Source organism: Lampris incognitus, chromosome 13 (genome assembly GCF_029633865.1).
Source record: "Lampris incognitus isolate fLamInc1 chromosome 13, fLamInc1.hap2, whole genome shotgun sequence".
In the NCBI taxonomy this organism is placed as follows: domain Eukaryota; kingdom Metazoa; phylum Chordata; class Actinopteri; order Lampriformes; family Lampridae; genus Lampris; species Lampris incognitus.
In genome coordinates this window covers 6,950,790-6,978,476 of record NC_079223.1, presented here as the reverse complement: position 1 = coordinate 6,978,476, position 27,687 = coordinate 6,950,790, and the positions used below count along the sequence as shown (strand labels likewise).

The window sequence follows — 27,687 nt, the reverse complement described above, 5'->3', positions numbered from 1 at the left end:
GGCTGCGCTGCGAATGTGAGAAACACACAGCTGTATGACGTAGCGCTGTTATTTAAAATTTCTTACACAATGCAGCCAATCCGCAAACCAGGAAGTGAGTTTTGACATTTACCGATTGTCTGCCAGGGACATCACCAGTGGACGGGATTTTGGTGTTTATTTTAGTGACACACAGACGACAGCTCAGTATGATGACTGCTAATGGAGTGTTAGCCCTACAACATACACGTAAATCTCTAGCTAGCTAGCTCGCCCTCTCTCTCTCTCTATCTTAATACAGTATAGATAGGGAGCATGGTGCACATATGTTTATATATTTTATTCTTATTTCTGTTTCTTATTTTATCTTCTATTTGGGAGAAGGATGCTGAATATGGAGCTGCCAGGGAAGAGGAGAAGAAGAAGGCCAAAGAGGAGGTTTATGGATGTGGCGAGGGAGGACATGCAGGTGGCTGGTGTGACAGAGGAAGACGCAGAAGACAGGAAGATATGGAAACGGATGATCCGCTGTGGCGCCCCCTAACGGGAGCAGCCGAAAGTAGTAGTAGATTTTATCTTCTATTTCTATTTTCTTGTAAGTTTTTTTTTTCTTTACTAGAGCATGAGTGTCTGTAATAGGACCTAATTTCCTCTCGGGAATGAATAAAGTATTTCTCATCCTTCCGTCTATCCGTCTATCTGTCTGTCTATGTCTGTCTACCAAGAGAGAGACGGAGAGATAATGTTAAAAATTGTAATTGCAGGTATCACTTCCAATTTCTGTTTGCAGAACTTAATAATTTGGACATTACACGCATACAAGTGATATTCAGATGGTTTGAGAAAACAGATGCCAATTTAGTTGTGCAGCAGGTAGTGTAACGCAATGCATGAAACAATCAGTGAGAAAGCTTTGTGCGATGGAAAATGGGAAAACAGTGGTGATCCAACCCCCCCCCCCCGCCTGTGGTGCTTGCAGAACTGTGTCTTGAATGGCACCTCAAGCCACTACATCCAACCTGCCTTCACAGCTGCATGGAGGCCGTCAACAAACTCTAGCTAGATGCAGAGTTGTTAAATTCATTATGATGTGTGGTTTCATTTCAGTTGTCACAGCGGACATGATTTTTTTTTTTTGTGTGGCTTTTTCCCTGTTTTTCTCCCCAAATGTATCCGACCAATTACCCTGCTCTTCAAAGCCGTCCCGGTCACTGCTCCACCCCCTCTGTCGATCCGGGGAGGGCTGCAGACTACCACATGCCTCCTCTGATACATGTGGAGTCGCCAGCCGCTTCTTTTCACCTGACAGTGAGGAGTTTCACCAAGGGGAAACAGCGTGTGGGAGGATTACGCTATTCCCCCCAGCCCCCTCCCCCTCGAACTGAAGCCCCAACCGACCAGAGGAGGCGCTAGTGCAGCGACCAGGACACATATCCACGACCGGCTTCCCACCCGCAGACACGGCCAATTGTGTCTGTAGGCACAACTGACCAAGCCGGAGGTAACACGGGGATTCGAACCGGCAATCCCCATGTTGGTAGGCAACGGAATAGACCGCTACACTACCCGGACACCCCCAGGGCGGACATGTTGAGCTCTAAAAGGCAACGAGGGAGACGGTTGAGGAAAATACTGCGACAGGTAGCATGTCATCAAGCGGTGTGTAAAAAGTAGGATGAGAAATGAGAGAGCCTAACAGCTGCCTACATCACAGGTGTGGACTAAAACTGCTGATCAAGGCCCCATTTGGAAACCCTGATTAGGATAAGGGCCTGCAGATAATGGATGCGCCTCTCTAAAGCCATTTAAGAACATCTCGATTAATCGAGAGCATCCCCACGAGAAAAAAACACGGCACGGGAGCCGTCCGACCTCAGCCATTAAGGAAAAAGATGATCATCTGAGAATTTCTGTGACTGGCTTCATCTTAATGTTTTGACAGAGGGAAAATAAGCTTGTAAAAACAGACCACCTCACTGGCTCTGCAAAGCACACGAGGCTTAGTAACGAGAACAGCCGACTAAGTGAAGTGCATTAGCACTTTGACCTCCGAGGCGCCATACACCGATGAGCAGACAATCACACTGACAAGACAGGAAGTAGCAGCCAATTATAAAACAGGAGCTATTAAACTCCCTCATGATAACTGATGAGACCCACTATCACACATCACATCAATAAAAAAAAAAAACCAATGGAGGGGTTTTGCTAATTGAATAGTTTTTATTTTTCGGTGCCAGAACATGTATGAAATTCCTGACACTAATCCAGCTGGGATTCTGTACACATATAATGTAAGCAGGATGAAACATGCTGCAGAGGGACCGTCAGCCCCCCCGCCATTTCACTTGGCCAATTACCCCACTCTTCCGAGCCGTCCCGGTCGCTGCTCCACCCCCTCTGCTGATCCGGGGAGGGCTGCAGACAGGGAGACGTAGCACATGGGAGAATAGCACATGCTATTCCCCCCAGTCCCCCCCCCAGAACAGGCACCCCGACTGACCAGAGGAGGCACTAGTGCAGCAACCAGGACATACACCCACATCTGGTTTCCCACCCGCAAACACGGCCAATTGTGTCTGTAGGGACGCCCGACCAAGCCGGCGGTAACACGAGGATTCGAATCGGCGATCCCCATGTTGGTAGGCAATGGAGTAGACCGCCATGCCATCCGGACGCCCTTCCGTTTCCCTTTCTGAGACGATTTGAGTTTGGAGAACAAAAGGCATTCTCAATGTTGCACACTAATAATGTGCTTTGAGCTAAAAAAACAAAAACAAAAAACAAAACAAAAAAATAAAACTATGTGTGTGGAGAGGGCACTTCATTGGGGAATATTAACCGGGAGAAATAATTGACAAGAGTCGTACACAAAGGAGAGGCCGACATCATTTCACCACTATCAAATATGCGTAATGAAAGAGCATCTCGTGTACACTGCGGTGGGAATAACAAAGATCCTGCCTTCCTTGTTCGGCGGCGAGTTATTGTGTGACGCACAAATCACCGACTTTGTTGAACGGCAAGGAATTTCGCGTGAGCGTCTATAGCATGGTGTTGTGTTATTTGAATCATCCTTACCCTTCTCACGTGTCTCCGAGTGTGTCACCGTGGTTATAATGTGTCAATTAGTTAGCGGAGCAAATGTTACTTTAATGAGCGCTACAAAATGAACAAAGCTGAGGGTTTCCCTTAAGTTTGCTAGACGTGGGGATGAAGGGATGTCGTAGCGCTAACCGGGGGGGAGGGGGGGGGGGCAAACGCTGTGTTCCACATGGCCTCTACTCCGCTAATTGGGGGACATGGGCAACAAGCAAGTAATAACTCCGTCATCGCTAACGCATGCACACTTATTTGAATAACAAAGTAAGTCAGTGTTCTTTGCTAGCAGATAAATGAAACGAGTTTCCCATGATGCAAAACAACGCTCCCATTACCTTGATTTGCTGTCTTGCTTTGTGTGCATCTGAAAACAGGGGGCCGCCCCGACGGGACCGCATTTGCATGAGGCATGATGCTTTCACACTGATTCACGTCTGCTGTGTCTAACTGCAGACACGAGAGCGGTGGGAGTTCAGGGCAGCGAATCAGATCTGACCGAGCTCACCAACTTATTTCCCTGTAATGGTTTCTTGCTGACTGTTTAACGGCACGGTAAACAGTAAACCGATTACTGTTTATTCAAAATAAAACCTTTACAGAGAGAACTCAGGAGTCTGATGTCAAGCCAAACGTAATTTCCCGGCTATGTTTGAGCGACTTCATGGAGACAGATGAAGGGGAAACAAAAGACAATTCAGCAACAAGCTCTTGGCAGAATCTTTAAAGGATGCTATCTTTGAATTAAGGTCTGCCTGCAGCGGAGAGACTTTAGTCGTACAGACTGGAGGGGCAACCGATACTGCCAATAAACCACAATTCAATTCTTTGGAGTCAAGATAAAGGGCACCTTTTAGAATCGGAGGGGCTTAGGTCTGAGTTATAGGAGTCCTGCCGTACCCAGTCACAAGAGACTAGTGCTGCACTAATTTGTCATCAGGCGCGGGCTTTGACATCTGAGCTATTACTGCACCAACGCCCGTTTTGCCAACACAACCAAAGGGAAGGCACGGCGGCTCAGACAGAGATCTGTAGACTGGGAGCGCCACATGGGAACACGTCATCAATCAAAAGGCCGTGACACATGTTGTTGGACTGGCGCTCATGTCTCATCATCGTCACACTAACATATCCGGCACACAGACACCAGCCAAGGAAGGGAGGCTTCTACTTAGTTCAATAAACTAGAGAACCAGGCTGACACTGTGTGCATATATCCAATATGTATCAACGCTGGCAAGTTGCAGCATGGATTTTGTTTCATTTTTTCCCAAATTCCCTTGTATCTAATGCTAGAATGAATTAAGAATTATCATTCCTTGACGCATATAGTATATATATATATATATATATATATACTATATATATATATATATATATATATATATATATATATATATATATACTATATATGTGTGTGTGTGTGTGTGTATATGAAACACCGAAGGCGGTCTAACAGAGGGCGGAACCGGGGCAGGCTAAGCTAACTGCTAGTCCATGCAGACTGCCAGTGCCGACAGTCATCCTGGATTTATGTGTTTTGTAGTTTGGATATGTATTTCTGTCTTTCTGTTGCACTGCTGTGGGCTGGGGGAAACAATATTTCATTTCATTTCATGTGCACCGGTGCATGGAATCAAATGACAAATAAATATTCCGGATATAGTTGCTTAACTATATCTAAAAAAAAAAAATCTTAGGAAAAGAAGAAAGTGAAGACCTTGTCTGTGTCACATCCAGTAGAAACAGTTTGTGGCATGCAAAGACCCTTTTTCTCCCCAATTGTAGCCGGCCAATTACCCTGCTCCACCCTCTCTGCTGATCCGAGGAGGGCTGCAGACTGCAGACTACCACGTGCCTCCTCTGATACATGTGGAGTCACCAGTCTTTTCGCCTGACAGTGAGGAGTTTTGCCAGGGGGACGTAGCACGTGGGAGGATCACGCTATTCCCCAGTTCTCCCTCCTCCCCGAACAGGCACCCCGGCTGACCAGAGGCGGCACTAGTGCAGCGACCACGACACATACCCACATCCGCCCCGTCCCCCCCAACACAGCCAATTGTGTCTGTAGGGACGCCCGACCAAGTCGGAGGTAACGCAGGGATTCGAACCGGCGATCCTCATGTTGGTAGGCAACAGAATAGACCGCTACGCTACCCAGACGCCCCGCATGCAAAGAATTTTTAACAGCTACACCATCACCGATCTCTTTTCTGAGGATGGGAGTGTGGAGACGCTGTAGTTTGGTCGACCAACAGTAGTCAGGGTGTCTCTCCGCAGTATAGGATGGCCACACACACACACGCACACACACGCACACACACACCACAACCTTCCCTTTCTCAGCACAGCACATTCACCTCAGAGAGACGCTATTAACTACAAGACAACCCTTAACAAGCAGCGCCCTAATGAGCTGAGGATGGAAGTTGGACATTGGGTCTACACCCTGCCTGCTCATTACACAGAGCTGCCACAAAACCTTCCCAGAGACCGAGAGGACCAAACCCTGGGCAGGAGGTAAGAGAAAACGTAGGACACCAAAGGAGTCGAGAGAAGCTGCAGAAAAGAAGAGTGAAGAAAAGGAGCGAGGGCAGGGGGGAAAGAACTTTTTTGAATTAACAGATAAACGAATGACTCGTTCACGGCGCTTTGCAGATTTACTTTGCAGATATGCTGATATACGACTAGGGGCCCCTTAAGTAAATGCATTTTTGGGTCAGAGTACCTATTAAACACCAAAAATAAAATACGCTACCACCACTTTTAGAGTGTAGCATTACATCAGGAAGATAAATTAATTTACCTCCGGACCCTCTGGTAGAAATGAACAGTCGCTGCTCGTGTATGTGCGCTCACCCGCTCCGTCTTTCCATAGAAAATGTGCTTTTAGTTGAACGCATATATGCCCACATGTAACACAAGAACGAAATAAGAATAAAATGGCACTTTTCAATCCGTTAGATTTAAAGCAAATTGAGGAGCTGTTTGGAATTCAGATGCTGAACAAACCATCGCCTACCTTGAAAATGTGTGTACATTTCATCGACGTGGGTTTCAGTCTTTCGGCACGCCATGCGCCGTACTTGTTGACATACCTCTCTTTTGTACCGAGCATTTCAAATGGAATATATCACAACATTTTAAAATTTCAAGTTGTGGGAACAGAAATATCCTATCGGGTACATCCCCCCCATGGTATGCTGGCGATGTGTACAGTGTGTAGGAGCGGCTCATGAAAATTCAGCTGCCTGATCTCGGGATGAGAGGTCCACTTTGAAGTGCACCTGGCAGAACAGCACAAGCCTCGCGGTAAATCCCACTCCGAGACGGGGCTCTGCTTGTGTGTTTGCGCGTTCTGCTCTGTGCACGTGAGTGTGTGTCTGTGTGCACGTGTGTGACAGGATGAGGAATGGTAGGTGGAGGCAGAATAAAGTCAGCAAGGGAAAATAGTGGCGAGGGGAGAGAGAGAAACTAAAAATGAAAGGCGTAATGGAGGAGACAGGGTTATTGTGTGGGTGGAAGGGCCTGTGCGGGAGTCCTAAGGTGAGAGCCAGTCATACCGCGTACACCCACCATCCTCAAGACTGCACAGAGAAGTGGTGTTTACCTCCTTGAGGCAGCCCATAAAGTTGTTGCTAACAGGAGATCCGGGCAGGTCGGCTGTGCTAGGACTGCCTCCAACATAGAAAAAGTCGTCGGAGCCTAGCATGGTGTAGTCTTCCTGCGTATACCCTGTGGTGGTCAGAATCCCATCCACGGATATTGTCACCTAGACAACAAAGCACAGGGAAAGGACACGCTATACTCAAATAGCCTACAGTTTGCAGTCCAGCTTGATGGCTTTTCTTCTGGTGGTCTATGATAAATATCCCTACACAATTTCTTTTTCCATTTTCCATTTCTTTTTCTTTTTCTGAAACCCATTTTCATGTCTGTTTTAATTGTCTTTTCTTTCTTGTTTTAATTGTTCTTATTATTCCAGTTTGGGATTAGTTGGAAGACTGCAAGCCCCCAAGGGAATGCTAATCTAGTTAGGGAGTAAACTGGATTTGCCCAGACTAGTGTTAGTATAGCCCCTACTGCAACTCAAAAGTTGTTTAGCAGACACAAAAATGGTGTTAGTAGTGTTACTTAGGTTAGTTTAGCTAAAATACGTATTAGTACATCCAGCAGTCTCTATGAAAGGAAATACAACGTGCTACTGGGTTAGACAGGGAGCACATGCCGTTAGCAGCACAATCAACTTTTAGCACAGGTTAATGAATGAGGGGTTTTGGGGGGGGGGGTAAGCACACATGCCTTCTTTTTGTATCTTTTTGCATGCATGCACACAAAAAGATCCTTGTTTTGGTTCTGAAATTGTTAATAGGGTTAATGATACAGTACTTCGACACTCGGCGTGGTGTCGGATGCATGCAGAAGCACACAGACACTGCAAAACGCACAAGAGAAAAGCAACAGAGAAGCGCCGATAATGGACACAGCTCAAGCGAGACACCAATGTTGACAGATGGGCGGTGCAACAGCGGCAGCGTGTGTGCAGGATGCATGCCGTGCAGAGTGAATGGGAATAGAACTGGCTGAGCCACAGAGCATCGGGCCAGCCAGCCAGGAGAAGGTCCTCCTTGTTAATCACTGCTTGATGCAAAAGGCTCGAAACGATGCTCCTGAAAAGGTGGATCAAACAGAAGTGGGACAGGAGACAAGTGAAATAAGGAGGGCAAAACCGATGAATGAGTCGAGAAATTAAAGGAGGAGTCAAAACGTAAGCAGAAGAGTACCAACCGCAGTTCCCCTTTTTTTTTTTTTGTTAATGACGTCTACAGTAAAGAAAAGAAAGGAAAGGAAAAAAAGGAAAGGAAAGAAACACACGGCAAACCAAAACTAAGAAACAATTAGAATGATATCTACCGAACAATGTAGTTTGTTTACCATAGCGTGTCCAATGCCTGAGTGCTTTGTGGAAAAGGGGGGAGAAAGGAAATTAAAAACTGTGAACAGAATAACGACTGTTACTCAAAAAATTATATGATGGTCACTGTTTGTTAGTACATTGTTAAAAGGTCAAAAGCAATACTGGTTAGTAGAATGGCACATTCCATGAATGACATGTTAGTTTGTTTTCAAAGCATGTTAGTAACATGGGAGGAAAAGGGGGCAAAATAAGTTTTAACAAGAAAGAAGCCAGACCGAGGAGCTAACAACCATGCCCCACCACAGTTGGATCTGTGCCTCCCTACATTCAGCACGGTGCCTCTGCACCATGTCTGGTATCTGACCGGACCGCTCGGTGGAGCACAAACACCGCCCACCCCTGCCGACAGAAGGATGTAATTGACAGACACCAAATGGCTCATAAGAGAGAATGCCTAAAGCACATCAGTCGACCCTCTGTGAGAAAGTCCCAGGTTCGAGTCAATCAGCTTACTGCATTTCCCCCCCCTTTGGGTGCATTTATCATAACAATCTTCTTATTATCGTTATTATTGTGTGGTTTTTTTTCTTTTCGGGTAATTGCTTTTTAATTTGAAACCAATCCCGCTGTTCTGAACTTTGCAGCTCTACCACAGTACTGTACCTCCTTTTGGTCTTATTGATGGACTTTAGGATCACTTTACTGCAATGAGAGAAACTGAGGAAGACCCTGACACAGAATGAGGATGGAGATTTTGACACCCCCCACCCCCGAGCATGCATTGTGCATTCTTTGCTTTCTTCATAATTCAAATACACTTAGCGCCCATACTGACCAAATTCTTAGCACTGCAAATAATCAAATTGCTGATTATGCCAAAGATGCCTCTTTTTTTTTTTTTTACTTTGGTGAAGTTGAAAAAAAACCCAACAGCCTCCACTATATGAGCAGGAACAAATCTAGAATCTACATACAACTTCACTAAAGCATATCTACAGCAGGACACGGAAGCAGGGCAGGCTACGCTAACTGCTAGCCTATGCAGACCGGTAGTACCGATAACACCAAGGGTGGTCTGGCGGCGGCCTCACTTAGCCTGGGTTGTGTTTTTAGTGTTGTCGTGTGGAGAGGTGTGTCAACGGTGTCTGGCTGGGACAGCTGGCGTTGGACTGGCTGAGGGAGCCTGGTCTGCTGCATCCTGTTGACCCAAGGACTACAGCCCTGACAAGAGCTGTGCCCAAAGAGGAAACACTGAGGGCGGTCTGACAGGATGCGGAAGCGGGGCAGGCTAAGCTAACTGCTAGCCCATGCAGACCAACAGTACCGATAGTCATCCCGGCTGGCGTTCGTTCTCCTGGACAGTGATATTTTTTGTTTGGTTTAGATATATGTGTTAGTTTGGATATATGTGTTCTTGCAGTTCTTGGATGTGTTTTTGTCTTTGTGTTGTACTGCTTAGGGCTGGGGGACTGTTACGGCCCCAGTGCAGTGTGTTACAGTTACCCTCTCGTATACAAACCTCGGGTTTGTACTTATGGGAGGGGGTGTTACGGCCCCAATGCCGTGTGTTATGTACAATTACCCTCTTGTATACAAACCCAAGGTTGGTATTAATGGGAGGGGGTGTTACGGCCCCAGTGTCATGTGTTGCAGTTACCCTCTCGTATACAAACCTAGGGTTTGTACTTATGGGAGGGGTTGTTACGGCCCTAGTGCCGTGTGTCTAATTTTCCCTCTCCAGGTAATGCCCCGCCTCCTGTGGAACTGCTGATTGAGCCCAGGTGACCCCAATTCCTCATCAGCTGGGTATATAACTCGGAGAGAGACAAGAGCTTGCTCTCTGGTTGACAACAATGGCCCACTGGCCGTCTCTCTCACTCTAGCTGCCAACAATGGCCCACTGGCACTGTTGGGCATCTCTCTGAGTTATATACCCAGCTGATGAGGAATTGGGGACACCTGGGCTCAATCAGCAGTTTCACAGGAGGCGGGGCATTACCTGGAGAGGGAAAATTAGACACACGGCACTAGGGCCGTAACAGCGACACAATGTTTCGTTTCATTTCATGTGCACAAGTGCATGAAATGAAATGACAAATAAAGTGTTTGTGATTCTGATCTTGGCAGCATGGTAGCATAGCGGTTAGTGCGGTCGCCTCACAGCAAGAAGGTCCTGGGTTCGAGCCCCGGGGTGGTCCAACCTTGGGGGTCGTCCTCTGTGTGGAGTTTGCATGTTCTCCCTGTGACTGCGTGGGTTTCCTCCAGGTGCTCCGGTTTTCTCCCACAGTCCAAAGACATGTAGGTCAGGTGAATCAGCCGTACTAAATTGTCCCTAGGTGTGGGTGTGTGTGTCAGCCCTGTGTGATGGCCTGGCGGCCTGTCCAGGGTGTGTCCCCCGCCTGCCGCCCAATGACTGCTGGGATAGGCTCCAGCATCCCCGCAGCCCTGAGAGCAGGATAGGCGGTTCGGATAATGGATGGATGCTTCTGATCTATACCCAGTTATGTGGGAAAAAAAGGCTATAGACTCATCTTTTCACTATATGTTTCAGGTTTGTTTCTTATTGGTGTATTTGTGTTTCATATTTCACATGTAAATTTGAATTTCTTTCAAGTTAAAAGTTTTCAGCCACTCCTACTTATTTGATGTTTTTAAATGGCGTATTGTCCCATCGGATGAGACGGTGTACAATCTGTGTCAGCAATGAATGTTAAAGAGCTATATTTACATATATACGAGTAGTCGGAATTTGATTTGGTTATGGCTCGTGATCCAGAGCGCTTTGAAACAAAGAAAAGTGTGCCCAATTACAAGACAATTGTTTAATCTTTCTATTTCAACTTCATTAAGCTGCTCGGACTAAACGGAGTAAAATCCTGCTGCAATTTTCAGTGAAATGAAAGTTAATTGGAATTTGCAATTAGGTTTGACGTTTAAGAAGAAGAAAAAAAAATCAAACATAATTTTGAAAGCTTAGTATATATTTGTATATAATTGTACATGCATGCATTATTCATAAAGTTGTATCTTTAGAATCTAACCATGTGTTGGAAAAGCTATTTGTTCTCAAAAGCATTGAACCAGGTGGAGCTGCTGTCAATCACTGTCAACAGTGATCTGACTCAACCTCCCTGCTGACAGCGACGCTGATGCTGTTAACAATTGGTTAACGTGATCGCTTTCCGGTGTGGGAAGATGCCGGCGTGAACTCACGTTTGTGGTGGCTTCACCCAGTACCCACTATGCAGTGTCTTTGTCCATGACAACGTCTAAGTTTGTGGAGTGCGGGGCGGTGTGTCGAAGGTGTCTGGCTGGGAGCACTAGCGTTGGATCGACTGAGGGAGCCTGGTCTGCTGCATCCAGTGGGCCAAGGGACCACAGACCTGCTTGGAGTTGTGCCCAAGAGGTAACACCGAAGCGGTCTGGCAGCAGCCTCGCCTAGCGTCAACTGTGCTGTTTTTTTGTCTGTGTCGTTGTGTGGTGTGCGGGGAGGTGTGTTGAAGGTGTCTGGCTGGGAGAGCTGGTGCTGGATCGGCTGAGGGAGCCTGGTCTGCTGTATCTGGTGGGCCCAAGGACCACAGCCCTAACTGGAACTGCGCCCGCGAAGAAACACCGAGGCGGTCTGGCGGCGGCCTTACGTAGCGTCGACTGTGCAGTGTTTTTGTTTGCGCCTGTGTCGCTGTGTGGACTGCGGGGGGAGGTGTGTCGAAGGTGTCTGGCTGGGAGAGCCGGTGTTGGATCGGCTGAGGGAGCCTGGTCTGCTGCGCCATAAGAGGAAGCACCGAGGGCGGTCTGACAGGACTTGGAAGCGGGGCAGGCTAAGCTAACTGCTAGCCCACGCAAACTGGCAGTTCTGACCGTCATCCTGGCTGGCGTTCATTCTCTGGACAGTGGAATTTTTGGACTGTGTTGTTAACTGTTTTTTTTTTTGTATGGTTTTGGTGGTGTCGTTTTTGGAAATTTTGGATGTGTGTTTTTATCTTTTGTGTTGCACTGCTGAGGGCTGGGTGAAATGAAATTTCGTTTCTTTTGTGTACACAAGCACATGATAGAAATGGCAATAAATTGTTCCTGATCCCTGAACAAGTCTAGATGTCCCTGCTCAATTGTGGCACTGTTTTATCCCCGGCTTCAATCCAATTAATCAATGTTGAAATTTCAATTTGAAACAATTGAAAAAAAAAAAAATTAAACAAAATCATGATAGTAATGCTCTGAGTGTTTTGGCTGTGATACATTAGCTAAGTCTCCGCATCACCCTCTGCACTGTTACCTGACGTAGATTCCTTGTTACTTTGACATCATGCCAATCATTGTCATTAAATTTCCCATTGACTGGCTCCACCAGAGCTTCAAATGCTCCAGACCCCAAATTAATGACGAGTGAGACCGCCCCGTTTTTCAGCGCCAGGTTGACGTAATCAGCTGATTTGCCCGTGTGCAACATCAGTCCATTCCTCTGCAGGGTTTTGAATGACAGCGTGATTTCATCACTGCTGCTTTGAATTGGGTTCAAGGACAGGTCGTAGCAGAAGAACTCTGATCCTTTAAAAGTCGCCACGTATTCTTCTTTCCCTGTGAAGACAAAAAAAAAGGAAAAAGAAAGGAGAAACGGGTTTATAGTCAGTTCCATTTCCTCTTGGAAGAGCCTGTTTAAAGGCATCAGAGAAGGCTTTAAATGGTTAGATGAATAACAGGCACATTGAAAACGAGCGTGGCGTGCCGGGCTGATCTGACCCGGGTGTACGCTCCTACATATGATCTCAATAACTTCGTCCGTGACCGGCACCGTGGGTGCAGCACCTACCTCAAGTGAAGAACAGAAACCTGTGGCTCAGAGCGGTGAAACGCTTTTTACCTGTTAAGACTCTTCATCTTTTCACATCTGCAATTACAAGGTCACTGCCATTCTCGAACACAGCCATTTCCACTCACGCTTTGGGCGACTCGCACAGAACAACCATGTACCACTTGAATGACTTCTTATGGCGCTGTACAAATTAATGTGCTCCATTGCTGCCCGAGTGAAAATCCATCATTACAGGGAGAATTATTGTTTCGCTTATCTCTTTCCTATTGTGTCCTGGTAAATGCCAGGCCTAACTGGTGTAATGTAGGAGAGCGCCGTTTCCACAGGATTCAGTTGTGTTTACCCTGCTTCTTCACCATTAATCTCACAGGATACCGCCATTCATACTGAACGCAGAATTACCGCCGCGTTTAATAGTCTTGTGACAGATTTATCAGGGCTTTCCCCTCCACAAACGACAATTAACTCAGCTGCAAATTTTCAATTTAATGCAATCGATTTAGATATTAGAGCTATACAAATATTTAGAGCTTAGGAGGAATATAAGCAAACAACTAATATAAAGAGCACTGACCATTGACTGGTGATGGATCTTAACAGCCATTAAAAACCATTTAAAAACAGGTTAAGACAGATAACTGGCCATTAAAACCACTAGCAGAAAATAAACCAACAAAACGCAAATGGACCAAAGCATTCAATTATCATAAATGGTGAAACGGTGCAGGTTTATATTTTATATATGTCAAATACACACACACACACACATACACACACACACTACACACACATACACACAGTAGCATCCAGGCATGACTGCAACAACGAAGCAAATAAAAGGGTTGCTGTCCACAACAATTTGTCACCTCATCGATTGCCCCTTAAAGGCACTAGACTGCACCTCTGAGAAAACTACAAGAGGTTGTAATTGAAGTGGACTGGATCACACCGCTCTTCACTCATTCCCTCAAAGTCCGAGACCTCATCAGTGGAAATGAGGGACCTATAGCTTCTCCACCGTTTCCGTAGAAAACACAGCTCTCCCCTTACCTAGCCGTATGCCCCAGGTTCACTGTCACTGATGGCGGCTGCAGTGTGAGCATGTGTTGTAGGTTACTGTGTAGTGTGTGTGTGTACGTATGTGAATGTGTTTCTGTGCATGTGTATCTCTGTATGCATCTGTGCATGTGTATATCTGTCTGTCTGTTCATGTGTATATCTGTCTGTCTTGTGCATGTGTGTATCCGTTTGTCTTGTGCATGTGTGTATCTGTTTGTCTTGTGCATGTGTATATCTGTGTCTGTACATGTGTACATCTGTCTATGCATGTGTATAGCTGTCTGTGTCTGTGCATGTGTATATCTGTTTGTGCATGTATATGTGTATGTCTGTGCCTGTGTATATCTGTCTGTGCCTGCGTATCTCTGTGTATGTGTGTGTGTGTGTGTGTGCGCGTGCGCGTGTGTGTATGGAACTTTAAATCCCTGCTATATGGCAACGTGCAGACTCCAGATCAATCAAGTGATGGAGAAATCTGGCTTATCTGGTGACTGACTTCCAGAAAGGTTATTACGTTTCTTTCACACTTCCAAGTCAGTGAAGGCAGATCAGAGTTTGCAAGCCATGCGATATTCATAGTATATACTATCCTTTCTTTTCTTTTGTCCTGAATATAAGCGCCTTGATTTTGAAGCGCAGTGCTGTCAATGTGTACTCTTGGGGATTTGGGTGTGTCTCTGTTTTCTCTTCAGGCTTCCTCTCCGTAACAATCTCCACAGTTAATCAAACCACAGTTAGCTGCTGCCATCCCAATGCCCTTGAGTCACGAAGCTGAATGGGAACAGAGATAAGGGCCAGCTCCCTCATAGTCCTCCTGCACACAGCTGAAAATAGTGGGCACAAGAAAGTAAAGGAGTGGCTCCCAGGGAGAGCCACAGATAGAAACACTAGCAAGAACTTGTTACAGTTTGTTGTTGAGTCATTCCTCCTCATTTTGAGACAAAGGTGAGTGACACCTCACCCCATTTATACTGGAAACCTTCGCCAACTGGAACATCAAACCAGATACCTTAATTTGGTAAAACGTATTATTATTATTATTATTACACAAATTTGTATTTAATAAGGCATGAATATGAAAAGCCCTTAACAAAAGTAATGGGGATGATTCAAAAACAAATTATAACGTCTCTGTTACACCTTAAAAACTGGTGTCCTCTTATCATCAGAATCAAAATCAGATTTACTGCCAAGTACAAGAACACACAAGGAATTTGTCTTAGTACGTTGGTGCAAGACGGAAAAATTAACAGTGAATAGTAAAGATAAAAAGAATAATAAATTAAATATACATACAAGATAAAGTAAAATAAAAAATGAAGGTGCAATCACCACTGGTTCAGAGTTGAACATGAGACCATGTGGTGGCCCCTGACGCCCGGGTGGCAGGAGCCATATTAACAAAAAGTTAAATTGGAATTTTATAAGTTATTTAGAGGGTAGAGCAGGTTTTATGCAGGGTGTCCATATACAGAGAGCACAATGGGGAGGATAGAAGGAGGTGGTGGTGGTGGTGGGGGGGGGGGTGTCAGGAGGTATGGGTGTCTGGGGGGGCTTGTTAGAAAAGCCTACTGCTGTAGGGAAAAAGCTGTTCTCATGGTGCGAGGTTCTGGTTCGTTCCTTAAAAATCTGGATAACTTGATTGGTTCAACAGTGTGCCCGTTACTCAGGTAATCTGTGCTGTTCTCATCATACTCAAACTCACTTACATCAACGTGGCAGGAATACTGCCAACACTTGTGCCCAAGCACGAACTTGGGGGTGGGGGTGTGATGGGGCAGGTCATTCACGGTCTGCTGAGTTTCCTCTGGAGGGATGACTTCAAATGTCCATTTCAACAGGCAGGAGGAGGAGGGTTTGATCCTCCAGGGTTCCTTTCCTCTCTGCTAATGACTGTCTACCCTTACTTGTGGCAAGTCATCTGGTAATATGCAGTAGGTCTGAGCAGTAGGAGCGTCCACAGGGTGCTTCTACTGTAGAGGGATCACTGGTCATTACAGCCTATCGTTTCTGTGCTACTCGGCCTTTCCTAAAACAGGTTTTCAGCACTTCATTTCAGCCTAAAAGCATCGCGCCATGTTTGTTGTGGATTTTCAACGGTATCTATGTATCAGAACAAACATTCATTCATTCATCTTCAGCCCCTTCTCTGGGGTCAGGTCGTGGTGGCAGCAAGCTAAGTAGGGCACTCCAGACGTCCCTCTCCCCAGCAACGCCCTCCAGCTCCTCCTGGGGGATCCCAAGGCATTCCCAGGCCAGATTGGACATGTAGTCCCTTCAGCGAGTTCTGGGTCTACCCCGGGGGTCTCCTCCCAGTTGGGACGTGCCCGGAAAACTTCCAAAGGAGGCGCCCAGGAAACATCCTAATCAGATGCCCGAACCACCGCAACTGGCTCCTTTCGACGCGAAGTAGCAGCGGCTCTACTCCGAGCTCCATCCGGATGTCCGAGCTCCTCACCCTATCTCTAAGGCTGAGCCCAGACACCCTACGGAAGAACCTCATTTCAGCCACTTGTATCCGCAATCCCCCCCCCCCCTCGGTCACAACCCAAAGCTCATGATCATAGGTGAGGGTTGGAACGAAGATTGACTGGTAAATTGAGAGCTTTGCCTTCCGGCTCAGCTCCCTCTTCACCACAACGGCCTGGTACAACAACAAACATTCTGGAAAAAAATTCAGAAGATGTTTCAGCAAAACAAGTTTCAGATGCTTCAACTGCCTTCATGTTTTCCCACATCCACCTCTACGCTGGTCCAACTCCAAATCCTAATTCATTTCATGAAGACCAAAAACTGAAGTAGGAAACCCAACACATCAACAGTGAATACCATATGTAATCTGTTTTTATTGGTGTATTATTAGTGTCAAGAGTAATGAACTATTAATTAAACCCAAAGAATATTGCATATTGACGCACTAAGGATCTCATCCATAGCATGACAAAGTCAAATACGAGACATTACCAAGTAAAGGTACAACTTTTTTCCCTAAGGGTAAGATATCTCATAGATGTCCCATTTATCAGTGTTGTCTGGAATCACATTTAGATTAATCAGCATATTTTTTTGGTAGACCATTCCTAACGACACGACTATAACGTGTTTCTCGGCTATACGTTACCGCCCAACAGCTTTTGACACTCTTATTGACCGTACACGACATTTCTTCATATCAATCAAGACAGTACATGCACGTTTGCTCCAGGAATAAGTGGTAATCTATAGCATGTAATTGCAATTGTCATTCAGGGCCGCCATTCTCTTTGGTCATATCAAATCTGTGGTCGTGGTGTGGAACATAGCCCTCATATTGACTGGGCGGAGGTAATAAAATTATTCGCTACTCAAATGTAATTAGGGCCATGAGAAGTCCAGTAGGTATGGCAGTGGAGCACACAGATGCGTGAGGCTACAACAAAAAGCTACCGCTACTCCATTGCGTCAAAGACGTAGGAATAAAAGTCTTCAAAGTATCGTTTAATCCTCAGGTAATGAAAGCTGAGCGTGCAGAACCGAGTCATTGATTTATCATTATGACGAGCCGAGGAGCCACAGGCTGGGGAGCATCATGCTAACGCTAAACCTCGCCGACAGTCAGATGTGGGCAACCCGGTGTGTCCTAATCACCCATATCCCTCTGACCCCGAGTCTGGAACCACAATTCTGCTTTTTTTTTTAATTGGCTTTTACCATTTCGAACACACTCTCCCTGCAGAATGTGTGTGAGTGTGTGTGTGTATGTCCTGCATCTTGGTTCATTGGTTTAGTTTTAAACCTGGAAAGAGTGTGAGGGGGGCGGGGGGAATCCTCTAAAAAGCATTACTAGACGGGGCGTCCGGGTAGTGTGGCGGTCTATTCCATTGCCTACCAACACGGGGCTCGCCAGTTCAAATCCCTGTGTTACCTCCGGCTTGGTTGGGCGTCCCTACAAACACAATTGGTCGTGTCTGCGGGTGGGAAGCCGGATGTGGGTATGTGTCCTGGTCGCTGCACTAGTGCCTCCTGTGGTCAGTCGGGGCGCCTGTTCGGGGGGAGGGGGAACTGTGGAATAGCGTGATCCTCCCACGTGCTACGCCCCCCTGGTGAAATTCCTCAATGTCAGGTGAAAAGAAGCGGCTGGCAACTCCACATGTATCAGAGGAGGCATGTGGTAGTCTGCAGCCCTCCCCGGATCAGCAGAGGGAGTGGAGCAGTGACCGGGACAGCTCACAAGAGTGGGGTAATTGGCCAAGTACAATTGGGGAGAAAATGGGAGGGGGGCAAAAAAGCAAGTATTACTAGACTGTTTTGTCCTTTTACATATCTCACTTCCTACTACTCTGACCATGTACTTTTTTTTTACAGCAAACTAATAATTTAACATATTTGTCATTTGTGGAATGATAGAAAAAACAGTAAAAGCACCATTACTTAGAAAGCCAAAGACAAATGGAGACTCATTATAAAATCTAAAAAATAAAAACGACCACGGCTATCTTCTGCTTCTCGACAGGTATCCTGAATCATCTGCTTGTTTCCAGCCAAGCATGGAAGAAGTGTAACTGTGACTGAAGAACTAAACACCCTGTCAGGCATCTCCCCATGACTGCACAGCTCTCCATTCCCGCTCCCCGCATCGCTTGAACTCCCCGTCCTTCTCCCCGGGTCACATGCCGGACCGGAGCGCCCGTCGTCTTCCCAGGTTCAGAGGAGGTTCACAGCACTGAAAAAATCACAAACACCTCCAAAGTAGCCTGGCAAATTTTTATTTATTCATTAATTGACTTTTTTGAAGGGCTCAGCGTGCTGTAAGTGAAGTTGGATGTGAAAGCCATGTGTTGTGTCTGTGTCCGGCAACAGCAAGGCTCACCAACAGACATTGTATTTCATCCCATTACCGCCGGCTGGCTTCTCCCTCCTTTGAGTGGCAGCCAATTAAAATGATAGGGAGGTTAGTGCCATGAAGCCTGCCTAAGCCTCTTACGTTACGATACAGAGGCATGTTTCTGAAGTGCCACGGGCTTCGAAATTAGAAACTGTTAAATGATCATCTTTGCATCCAGGAAAAATTCCCAAATTGCAATTTTTTTTCTAATTCTCATTATTAGCATTGAAATTCGCCATTACCACAATTACAAAACAATGGTAGGATGTGAGGATCGCTGCTGCCTCTGTTGATGCAAACGAAATGGTGATGAGGAACGGCGACGCTCCTCTGGTTCAGTTAAAAGGCATCCATGCACTCGCAGTGTGCGTTGCAGTGCAGATGTGTGTGGATTTACAACAGAAACGTCGAGTTCTGAGAGACGCCACACTGTGCTAGCTTAACATACAGCGTCATTTAGATTCACAGTTTGAAGGATGTCTTGCTGTGCCAAGAAAGATCCCCTCTTCAGGTGCCAGTCTGCAGAGACTCGTCTCTAGCAGTCAAGGCATGCTTAATTGGCTTCACCCTCCAACTTGCCATTAAAGATAGAAGATGATGTCAATTAGGCACTTATTAGAACATGTTGATAATACACTGCTAGTTCATTGCTATGCAGTGCATGTGTGTGAGTGTGAGTGTTTCAGGTTTTTCTATCCTAATAGGGACCAAATATCTCCATTAGGACAGATAAACCTGAAACCACCAACCTTGTGGGGACATTTTACGGGTCGCCATGAGGAAAAGGGTCTATTTTAGGGTTAGGGCTTGGGTTTAGGGATATGATTAGAATTAGGATTAAGTTAAGGTTAGGGTGGGGCATCCAGGTAGCATAGCGGCCTATTCCATTGCCTACCAACACAGGGGATCGCTGGATCAAGTCCCTGTGTTGCCTCCGGCTTGGTCGTACGTCCCTACAGAAACATTTGGCCATGTATGTGGGTGGGAAGCCGGATGTGGGTGTGTTTCCTGGTTGCTGCACTAGCGCCTCCTCTGGTCGGTCGGGGCGCCTGTTCAGGGGGGAGGGGGAACTGGGGGGGAATAGCGTGATCCTCCCACATGCTACGTCACCCTAATAAAACTCCTCACTGTTAGGTGAAAAGAAGTGGCTGGTGACTCCACATGTATCGGAGGAGACGTGGTAGTCTGCAGCCCTCCCCGGATCGGCAGAGGGGGGTGGAGCAGAGACCGGGACGGCTCGGAAGAGTGGGGTAATTGGCCAAGTACAATTGGGAAAAAAACGGGGGGAAATCAAAAGAAGAAAAAATAAAGTGAAGGTTAGGGTAAGGGTTAAGAGCAGACATGTAGTTATGATGGTTAAGGGCTAGGGAATAAATGTAGTCAATGAGGGGTCCCCACAAGTATAGGGGGACATGGTCAAGTCAAGTCAGTCTTATTTGTACAGCCCAAATTACAAATTTGGCTCCATGGTGTGTGTGTGTCTCTTTCTGCCTGTGTGAGTACATCTGTTCTTATCATTATATATTTTATAATTACAGCATATTAAATATTATATATATATAAATATATGTATATTATGTGTTTATTTTTATATGTCTAATATCTATATTATATAATCTACTCCTGTATTTTCACAATGTGTGTCTGGTGTGTGGTGTGTGTCTGTGTGAGTCTATAAACGGCCAAACTAAAGCACTTGGGGTCTTGATTTTTTTTGGAGGTTATTGGGGATGATCAGGGGCACCTATAAAAAATAGCAGAAAATTAAAATTATGCATAATTAATAATGCATAAATATGCAAAATATTAATTTTTCTAAAAATGGCTAAAAACCACTTTTCTCGGCATTTCAGATGATTCTGAGCATCTTTGATTTTTTCACCTATAACATTTTTTTTCTGGGACTTAGAAAATGTTTTGGCATTATGCAAAATATATGCATTTTTGCAAAAATGCACTTATGATCCTCATTTTTTTGGAGGTGGTAGGTATTGTTCCAGAGAGGACCAGAAAAATAGCAGAAAATTAAAATAATTATAATAATTATGCAAATATGCATTTTCTAAAAATGGCTAAGAACCACTTTTCTCGGCATTTCAGATGATTCTGAGCATTTGGGGGGGGGTTGGAGTGGGGGGGGGGTTTAGGGGCAGGGGGAAGGCGTTTAGCTGGCAGGATGAAGTGGAGGAGGGAGATTTAGACGGGTGGATAACTAAACCGCTACATTGTAGCGGGGTTCTTCTAGTTATATTATAATCACAGCATCTTAAATATTATACATATGTGTATATTATATATGCATATATATTTATATATTATATATCAAATCAAAATCAAAATATATGTCTAATATCTATATTATAATATAGTATATTTATAGATTATTAATCTATTCATATATGTATGAGTACAGCAACCAGTAAATAAGACAGTAAGACTGACACTGGTATTGACAGATGTAGCCACTCCTCAACCTGATCATGCACCATGATTCGCTCTTTTATGCTTATGTTGCCCAAGTTTCTTCTATAGTCACATTCATTCACACCATTCTGAGAGAATACCAGAAGAAAAGAGCAGCTGAAGGTCGGCTGCCTTTGAGTGGGCTGAACCAGCAATTACAGGCAAGTAAAGCCGTCAGCACAGTCGGCTGGATCACTCACTTCCCACAACACAACGCTTTAATTGGCAGAAGCCTCACTCAGATGGCCCAGGAAACCCCTTCACCTGGAGGAGCTCACAAAGGCAGAAAACAGCACCTCAACTGCACTTCTTACAGCAGTCATCTAAATGGCACTTTTGCATGACAACCACATGCATGCACGCACACTTGCAAACAAATGCTAACACAAGTACTTATCTGTACCTGTATCTGCAGTCACAATTACAGAGTACCATGTGTAAATGCACACACACACACACACACACACGTGCACAAGGGGGGGGGGGGCAGAAAGATGCTCTATTTAACAAGCTGGGATGCATAATCATAATCAAAAAATGAAATCATGGGCGTCCGGGTAGTGTGGCGGTCTATTCCGTTGCCAACCAACATGGGGATCACCAGTTCAAATCCCCGTGTTACCTCCGGCTTGGTCGGGCATCCCACATGGGTATGTGCCTGGTCACTGCACCAGCGCCACCTCTGGTCAGTCGGGGCGCCTGTTCGGGGGGGAGGGGAACCGGAGGGAATAGCGTGATCCTCCCACATTCTACGCCCCCCTGGTGAAACTCCTCACTGTCAGGTGAAAAGAAGCGGCTGGCGACTCCACGTGCATCGGAGGAGGCATGTGGCAGTCTGCAATCCTCCCCGGATCGGCAGGAGGGGTGGAGAAGCGACCGGGACGGCTCGGGAGAGTGGGGTAATTGGTCAAGTAAAATTGGGGAGAAAAGGGGGGGGGTCCAGGAAAAGAAAAAGAAAAATGAAATCACAATATCACAAAATGTCTACATGCCAAACAGTAATGCCACGTGCCACGTGACATTACTGTTTTCTAAGCTTTCATTAAAAGCATTGTGGTGCTGTGCTGCATAACTGCCCATTACATTACATCAAGCTGCATGATGACATGTTGAAGCAAACTTTCAATTTATTCAAATTGACCAATTCCTAAACACTGGAAAGATAGGCAACCACCAGTCACTGGTATAATAACAAGTGCTGGAAAAATAAATTACACATGTTAGAAGTTATATTTACCTTCTTCCCTCTTCCTTTTCTTACATACTTGGACTGTTTGTCATTGAGAAGTGATTGGAGGCGTGGTTAAGCAGTGTTTGTAAGAGGACATCAGTGTGAGGTGCCGGTGCGTCCCCTGGAGTTAATTAATGGTGGCAGTTTGCATACATACGCCTCAGGATACGCCATTTTGGAACACGCTGTTCAGGACGCTACAGGTCCATACCTTTCCAGCTCAACACCATCAGCCTAAGCTGAACTGACCTACCAAGACAGAGTCCGCCGCTTACGGGAGCTGAGACCCATGCTGCCGAGGCCTTGTCGGAGGGACCTGCTAACTGCTAGCCTGCTACCTTGGTGTCCCGGCTATTTCTCTAGTCTTGGAAATCAGTCCTTCTTTCCGTTTCTTCCCTCGCTTTTCATCCTTTCTACACACTCCTGGTTAGGACTAGTATTGCATGCTTAACCCCTAACCCCTAGACCCGACTAGTCCGTAACACATAGTACTCATACATCACGTGTCAAAATTTACAGTACTAAGGAAGAAAAGTGGATTTTTTTTTTCAAATCTTGCAACTGATTCTTACATGTGCAGTGTGACAGTATGTTCACTAAGGTCAGAATGGTCTGTGTGGATCTGACATGCATGAGGCGTGTAGGTGTGGAGGGAGAGTGGGAAAAAAACCATTCTTCTTCAACAACAGGAAGTACTCCTGGTCAATAGATGTCTGAGGTAAAAATGAGCAGGCATTTATAGCTGCCAGTTGGGCCATAAAAGCAGCTATTGTGGTGCACTTTAAAACATAATCCTGCAAAAGCCACAACTTGAGGACTTTATAGTCCGAGCAAGTGACAAAGTAGTCAATCTCCTATCGATATAAAGGAAGCTCTTCCAGGCTAACACACACAGAGGGGGAATAGAGCAGTCAAGCATGCTGGGCTACACAGGCTCGGAGGCGAAGCGGTACTCTACAATAAGGAATAAGGAACGTTTATTTGTCGTTTCATTTCATGCACTTGCGTAGGTGAAATGAAATGAAATATCGTTTCCACACCCCACAGCAGTGCAACACAAACACAAAACACAAATCCAAACTGCAAAAAATCTACAAAAACACATATATCCAACATATTAAAAAAAAAGAAAAACAAAGTTTCACTGTCCAAGAGAGCGAACGGCAGGATGACTGTCAGAACTGCCGGTCTGCATGGGCTAGCAGTTAGCTTAGCCTGCACCGCTTCCATGTCCTGTCAGACCAACTATGGGGTCCCTGGGCCCACCGGGCGCAGCAGACCATGCTCCCCCGGCTGATGCAACGCCAGCTCTCCCTGCCAGACACCTTCAACACACCTTCCCGCACTTCACATGACAACAATAAAAACACAGTCAACGCTAGGCAAGGCCGCCCCCAGATTGCCCTCGGTGTTGTTTGAACAGCTGGTCTGCATGGGCTAGCAGTTAGCTTAGCCTGCCCTGTTTCCGCATCCTGTCAGACCGCCCTCGGTGTTACCTCTTTGGGCGCAGCTCCAAGCAGGGCCGTGGTCCCTGGGCCCACAGGATGCAGCAGACCAAGCTCTCCCAGCCATTAAACGAAGAAACAAACTTAGATGCAGATGTGGACAAAGACACTGCATGGACAGTACTGGGTGAGGCTGCCGCAAACGTAAGTTCGTGCCGCCACCTTCCCACACCGGTACTGGGTGAGGCCGCTGCAAACTTTAATTCGTGCCGCCATCTTGCCACACCGGAAGCGGAAACTAACAAGAGTGAACTAAATCTATCAGAGCATCCATATAAAACCAAATACACACACACACACACACACACACACACACACACACACACACACACACACACACACACACACACACACACACACACACACAGAGTCAGGTGGGATTGCATGTGCATACCCATGAAAGCACACACGCACAGAAATGCCATATCAATAAAGACACTGAGCGGTATACCTCCAGCTGAAAACCCCTCATATGCTCACAGCCCATTAGAGAAATACAACAGCATTACAGTGGAGAAGCGTAATGTGCAGAATGCTAAGCCGCACAAAAATCAAGGCATGCATATATAATCCACCAAGTAGTTCGAGAGTTAAACCCCAATTCATTTCTATACAGTAAATCCAAAGCATAATAATGTGGGCCCTCGGGAGACGGGGAAGATCAATTACCTTATAAAAAGAGCAGCATTTGGATTTTCTTCCTCCTTTTATACCAGTACTCTCGGTCATAAAACTGTCAGTATCGAGGCTTCTCAATTTGTCACAATGCCAACTTATCATATTGTGTCATAATGTTTGAGAGGTTACTCACTATTTCTCACAATAAACTGTCATAAACAGGTGTCTAGTTATATTTAATGGCAGCCGGCTGCCTGAACGGGTCATATTTCGAGTGGGCCCGGGTCAATAAATTGCGTCCATAGACATCTTAACAAGATCCTCCCTTTTGACGTGACCTTGTCAATGTGGCAAAAGGGAACTTGTTACACCACCTTTCCAAAGAGCAATCGCCGGTTTCTGCCCACTAATGATCACTGTATTGAAGGAGATGGCTGCCCAGCTTTAACACTAGAGCGACCAGGATTTCACTCCTAACTAAAACGACCATGAGCGGTCAAATTGACGGCCGGTTTTTGACCCCCCCCTTTTCTACACAATTGTGTCCGGCCAATAACCCCACTCTTCCGAGCCGTCCTGGTCTCTGCTCCAACCCCTCTGCTGAGCCGGGGAGGGCTGCAGACTACCACATGCCTCCTCCGATACATGTGGAGTCGCCAGCCGCTCCTTTCCACCTGACAGTGAGGAGTTTTGCCAGGGGGGGCATAGTGAGTGGGAGGATCACGCTATTCACCCCTAGTTGCCCCCCCCCGAACAGATGCCCTGACCGAACAGAGGAAGCGCTAGTGCAGCGACCAGGACACGTACCCACATCCAACTTCCCACTCGCAGACATGGCCAACTGTGTCTGTAGGGACACCCGACCAAGCCGGAGGTAACACGGGGATTCGAGCTACTGATCCTCATGTTGGTAGGCAACGGAATAGACCGCTATGGCACCCGGACACTGCCGGTTTTTAAACTCTATATTCTGTAAGATAAATACACAACTGAGATATCAATGCATTGCATATGTTAGTATGTCTGTTCAGAAACTAACTGACACCAAAATTAACATTTTCCATCCATCCATGATCCAAACCGCTTATCCTGCTCTCAGGGTTGTGGGGATGCTGGAGCCTATCCCAGCAGTCATTAGGCGGCAGACGGGGAGACACCCTGTAGAGGCCGCCATGCAATCACACATGGCCAACATACACAAACACATTCATACCTAGGGACAATTTAGTACGGTTGATTCACCTGACCTACATATCTTTGGACTGTGGAAGGAAACCGGAGCACCTGGAGGAAACCCACACAGACACGGGGAGAACATGCAAACCCCACACAGAGGATGACCACCAAGGTTGGACTACTGTGGGGCCTGAACCCAGCACCTTCTTGCTGTGAGGTGACCATGCTAACCACTGCCCCACTGGCGGCTGTCCAGCGCCTGTAAATACTGCAGCGCCACGGTGGTAGTCATGGTGCGTCTGTAACGGCGTCTGTAACCAGACATGTTGGCAATAATCAAAAATCCAGTTTAGACTATTTCTCTCCACTGGAGGACGCTAGTGCACTTCTAGGACAGAGCGACGAACTTCACGAAGGAAATGATGCAACCAACACACGTCATAAATACTGACATGACGCGCACGATCATGCGCAAATTACAAGATGGTCATGTTGACCGCTCATGGTCGTTTTAGGTAGATCTTATCATAATTTTGTTTTGTGCAATTGATCTAAAACTAATTTTAATGCAGATATATGCAATTTTAGAATTCAGGAAGCAGCAGGTCTGTCTTCCCCCCCCCCCCACAAAGTTATTAAGCTTTGAAAATTCAAAACGATCAGAATGACCGTCTTGATCGTTCTAGTGTTAAAGAACTGGCATCCAGATCGTCTATTTTGACCCGATATATGAAGACATTCACCAGTCAAGAGGAAGTAAAAGAGCGGCCAAACTGCGTCACTGCAAAAATATCATTCACGAATGGTTAACAAGAGCAAATTACATTGAGACTGTCTCAGGATGGTTTTTGTACGAGGCTGCTGTCATCTTCCAGACTCCCGGCTCTGTGATCCGCTCCACGTTGGACACCGCATGAATCCTTGATTGAGCCAAGGCACACAGACATTAACAAAGACACCACCACATTGCAGTCTCTATTCATCACTGCCCAGGCAATGCATATATTTAGATTACCACTGAGCAATGATGCTAGCTCTTTGAATAAGCTATTTATGGCACATACTATGAAATAGTTTCGCATTTTCTGTGTAGTGATTAACTGTATGTAGAGCAAACAACTGTGTCACATCATTGGATGCATTTACCCTGTGGATGTTGGCATTTTGTAGGGGTCACAAATCCTAATAACAGGAGGGAACCATGGTTAGTGTACACTAGGCTACCTGATTCAGACGGACTTTGTTGATTTTTTTTTTACCCCCCTTTTCTCCCCAATCGTACTTACCCAATTACCCCTTTTTCTGAGCCGTCCCGGTCGCTGCTCTACCCCCTCTGCCGATCCGGGGAGGGCTGCAGACTACCACATGCCTCCTCCAATAAATGTGGAGTCACCAGCCGCTTTTCACCTGACAGTGAGGCATTTCGTAAGGGGGACGTAACGTAGCACACTATTCCCCCCAATTCCCCCCCCCCCAAACAGGCGCCCCGACCAACCAGAAGAGGCGCTAGTGCAGTGACCAGGACACATACCCACATCCGGGTTCCCACCCGCAGACACGGCCAATTGTGTCTGTAGGGACGCCTGACCAAACTGGAGGTAACACGGAGATTCGAACTGGCGATCCCTGTGTTGGTAGGCAACGGAATAGACTGCTATGCTACCCGGACGCCCCGACTTGTCGTTCAAGTATCAGTAAATAAAAATACAAAACCAAATAGATGCATATCCTGTACAGAAATGTGTGCTCACAGGCAAAAACATGTAGAAAAAAATTAAATGTATCTGTCAACAATGTGAAACTGGTGACAGAAAACTCCCTGGCAGACTCAAATGTCCCACCAGTTTCCCTGGTACCTCTATGTATATGTCTATTGCATGGAAGCCACAGTAAATCTCAAAATACTTATTAGGTATTGGCTGAAATGCTGACTAGTTGTTGTTATGCATTCTCAAGAATAACAAA

At 46.1% G+C, this 27,687-nt stretch overlaps 1 protein-coding gene across 5 annotated transcripts in view; it reads right to left on the bottom strand.

The window, feature by feature from the left end:
* Nucleotides 1-27,687, bottom strand: part of LOC130123237 (neurexin-1a-like) — a 456,613-nt gene that overhangs the window by 293,561 nt on the left and 135,365 nt on the right. For 2 of the 5 annotated variants that reach the window (XM_056292376.1, XM_056292375.1), the window contains 3 exons: nucleotides 12,270-12,571; nucleotides 8,014-8,037; nucleotides 6,689-6,850 (listed from right to left, as the gene is read on the bottom strand). In XM_056292376.1, coding sequence (XP_056148351.1) covers nucleotides 6,689-6,850; nucleotides 8,014-8,037; nucleotides 12,270-12,571 — 488 coding nt within the window. Of the gene's footprint in view, nucleotides 1-6,688; nucleotides 6,851-7,992; nucleotides 8,038-12,269; nucleotides 12,572-16,162; nucleotides 16,175-27,687 lie in introns of all 5 variants that reach the window. The other 3 variants (XM_056292378.1, XM_056292374.1, XM_056292379.1) reach the window with 2 other exon arrangements.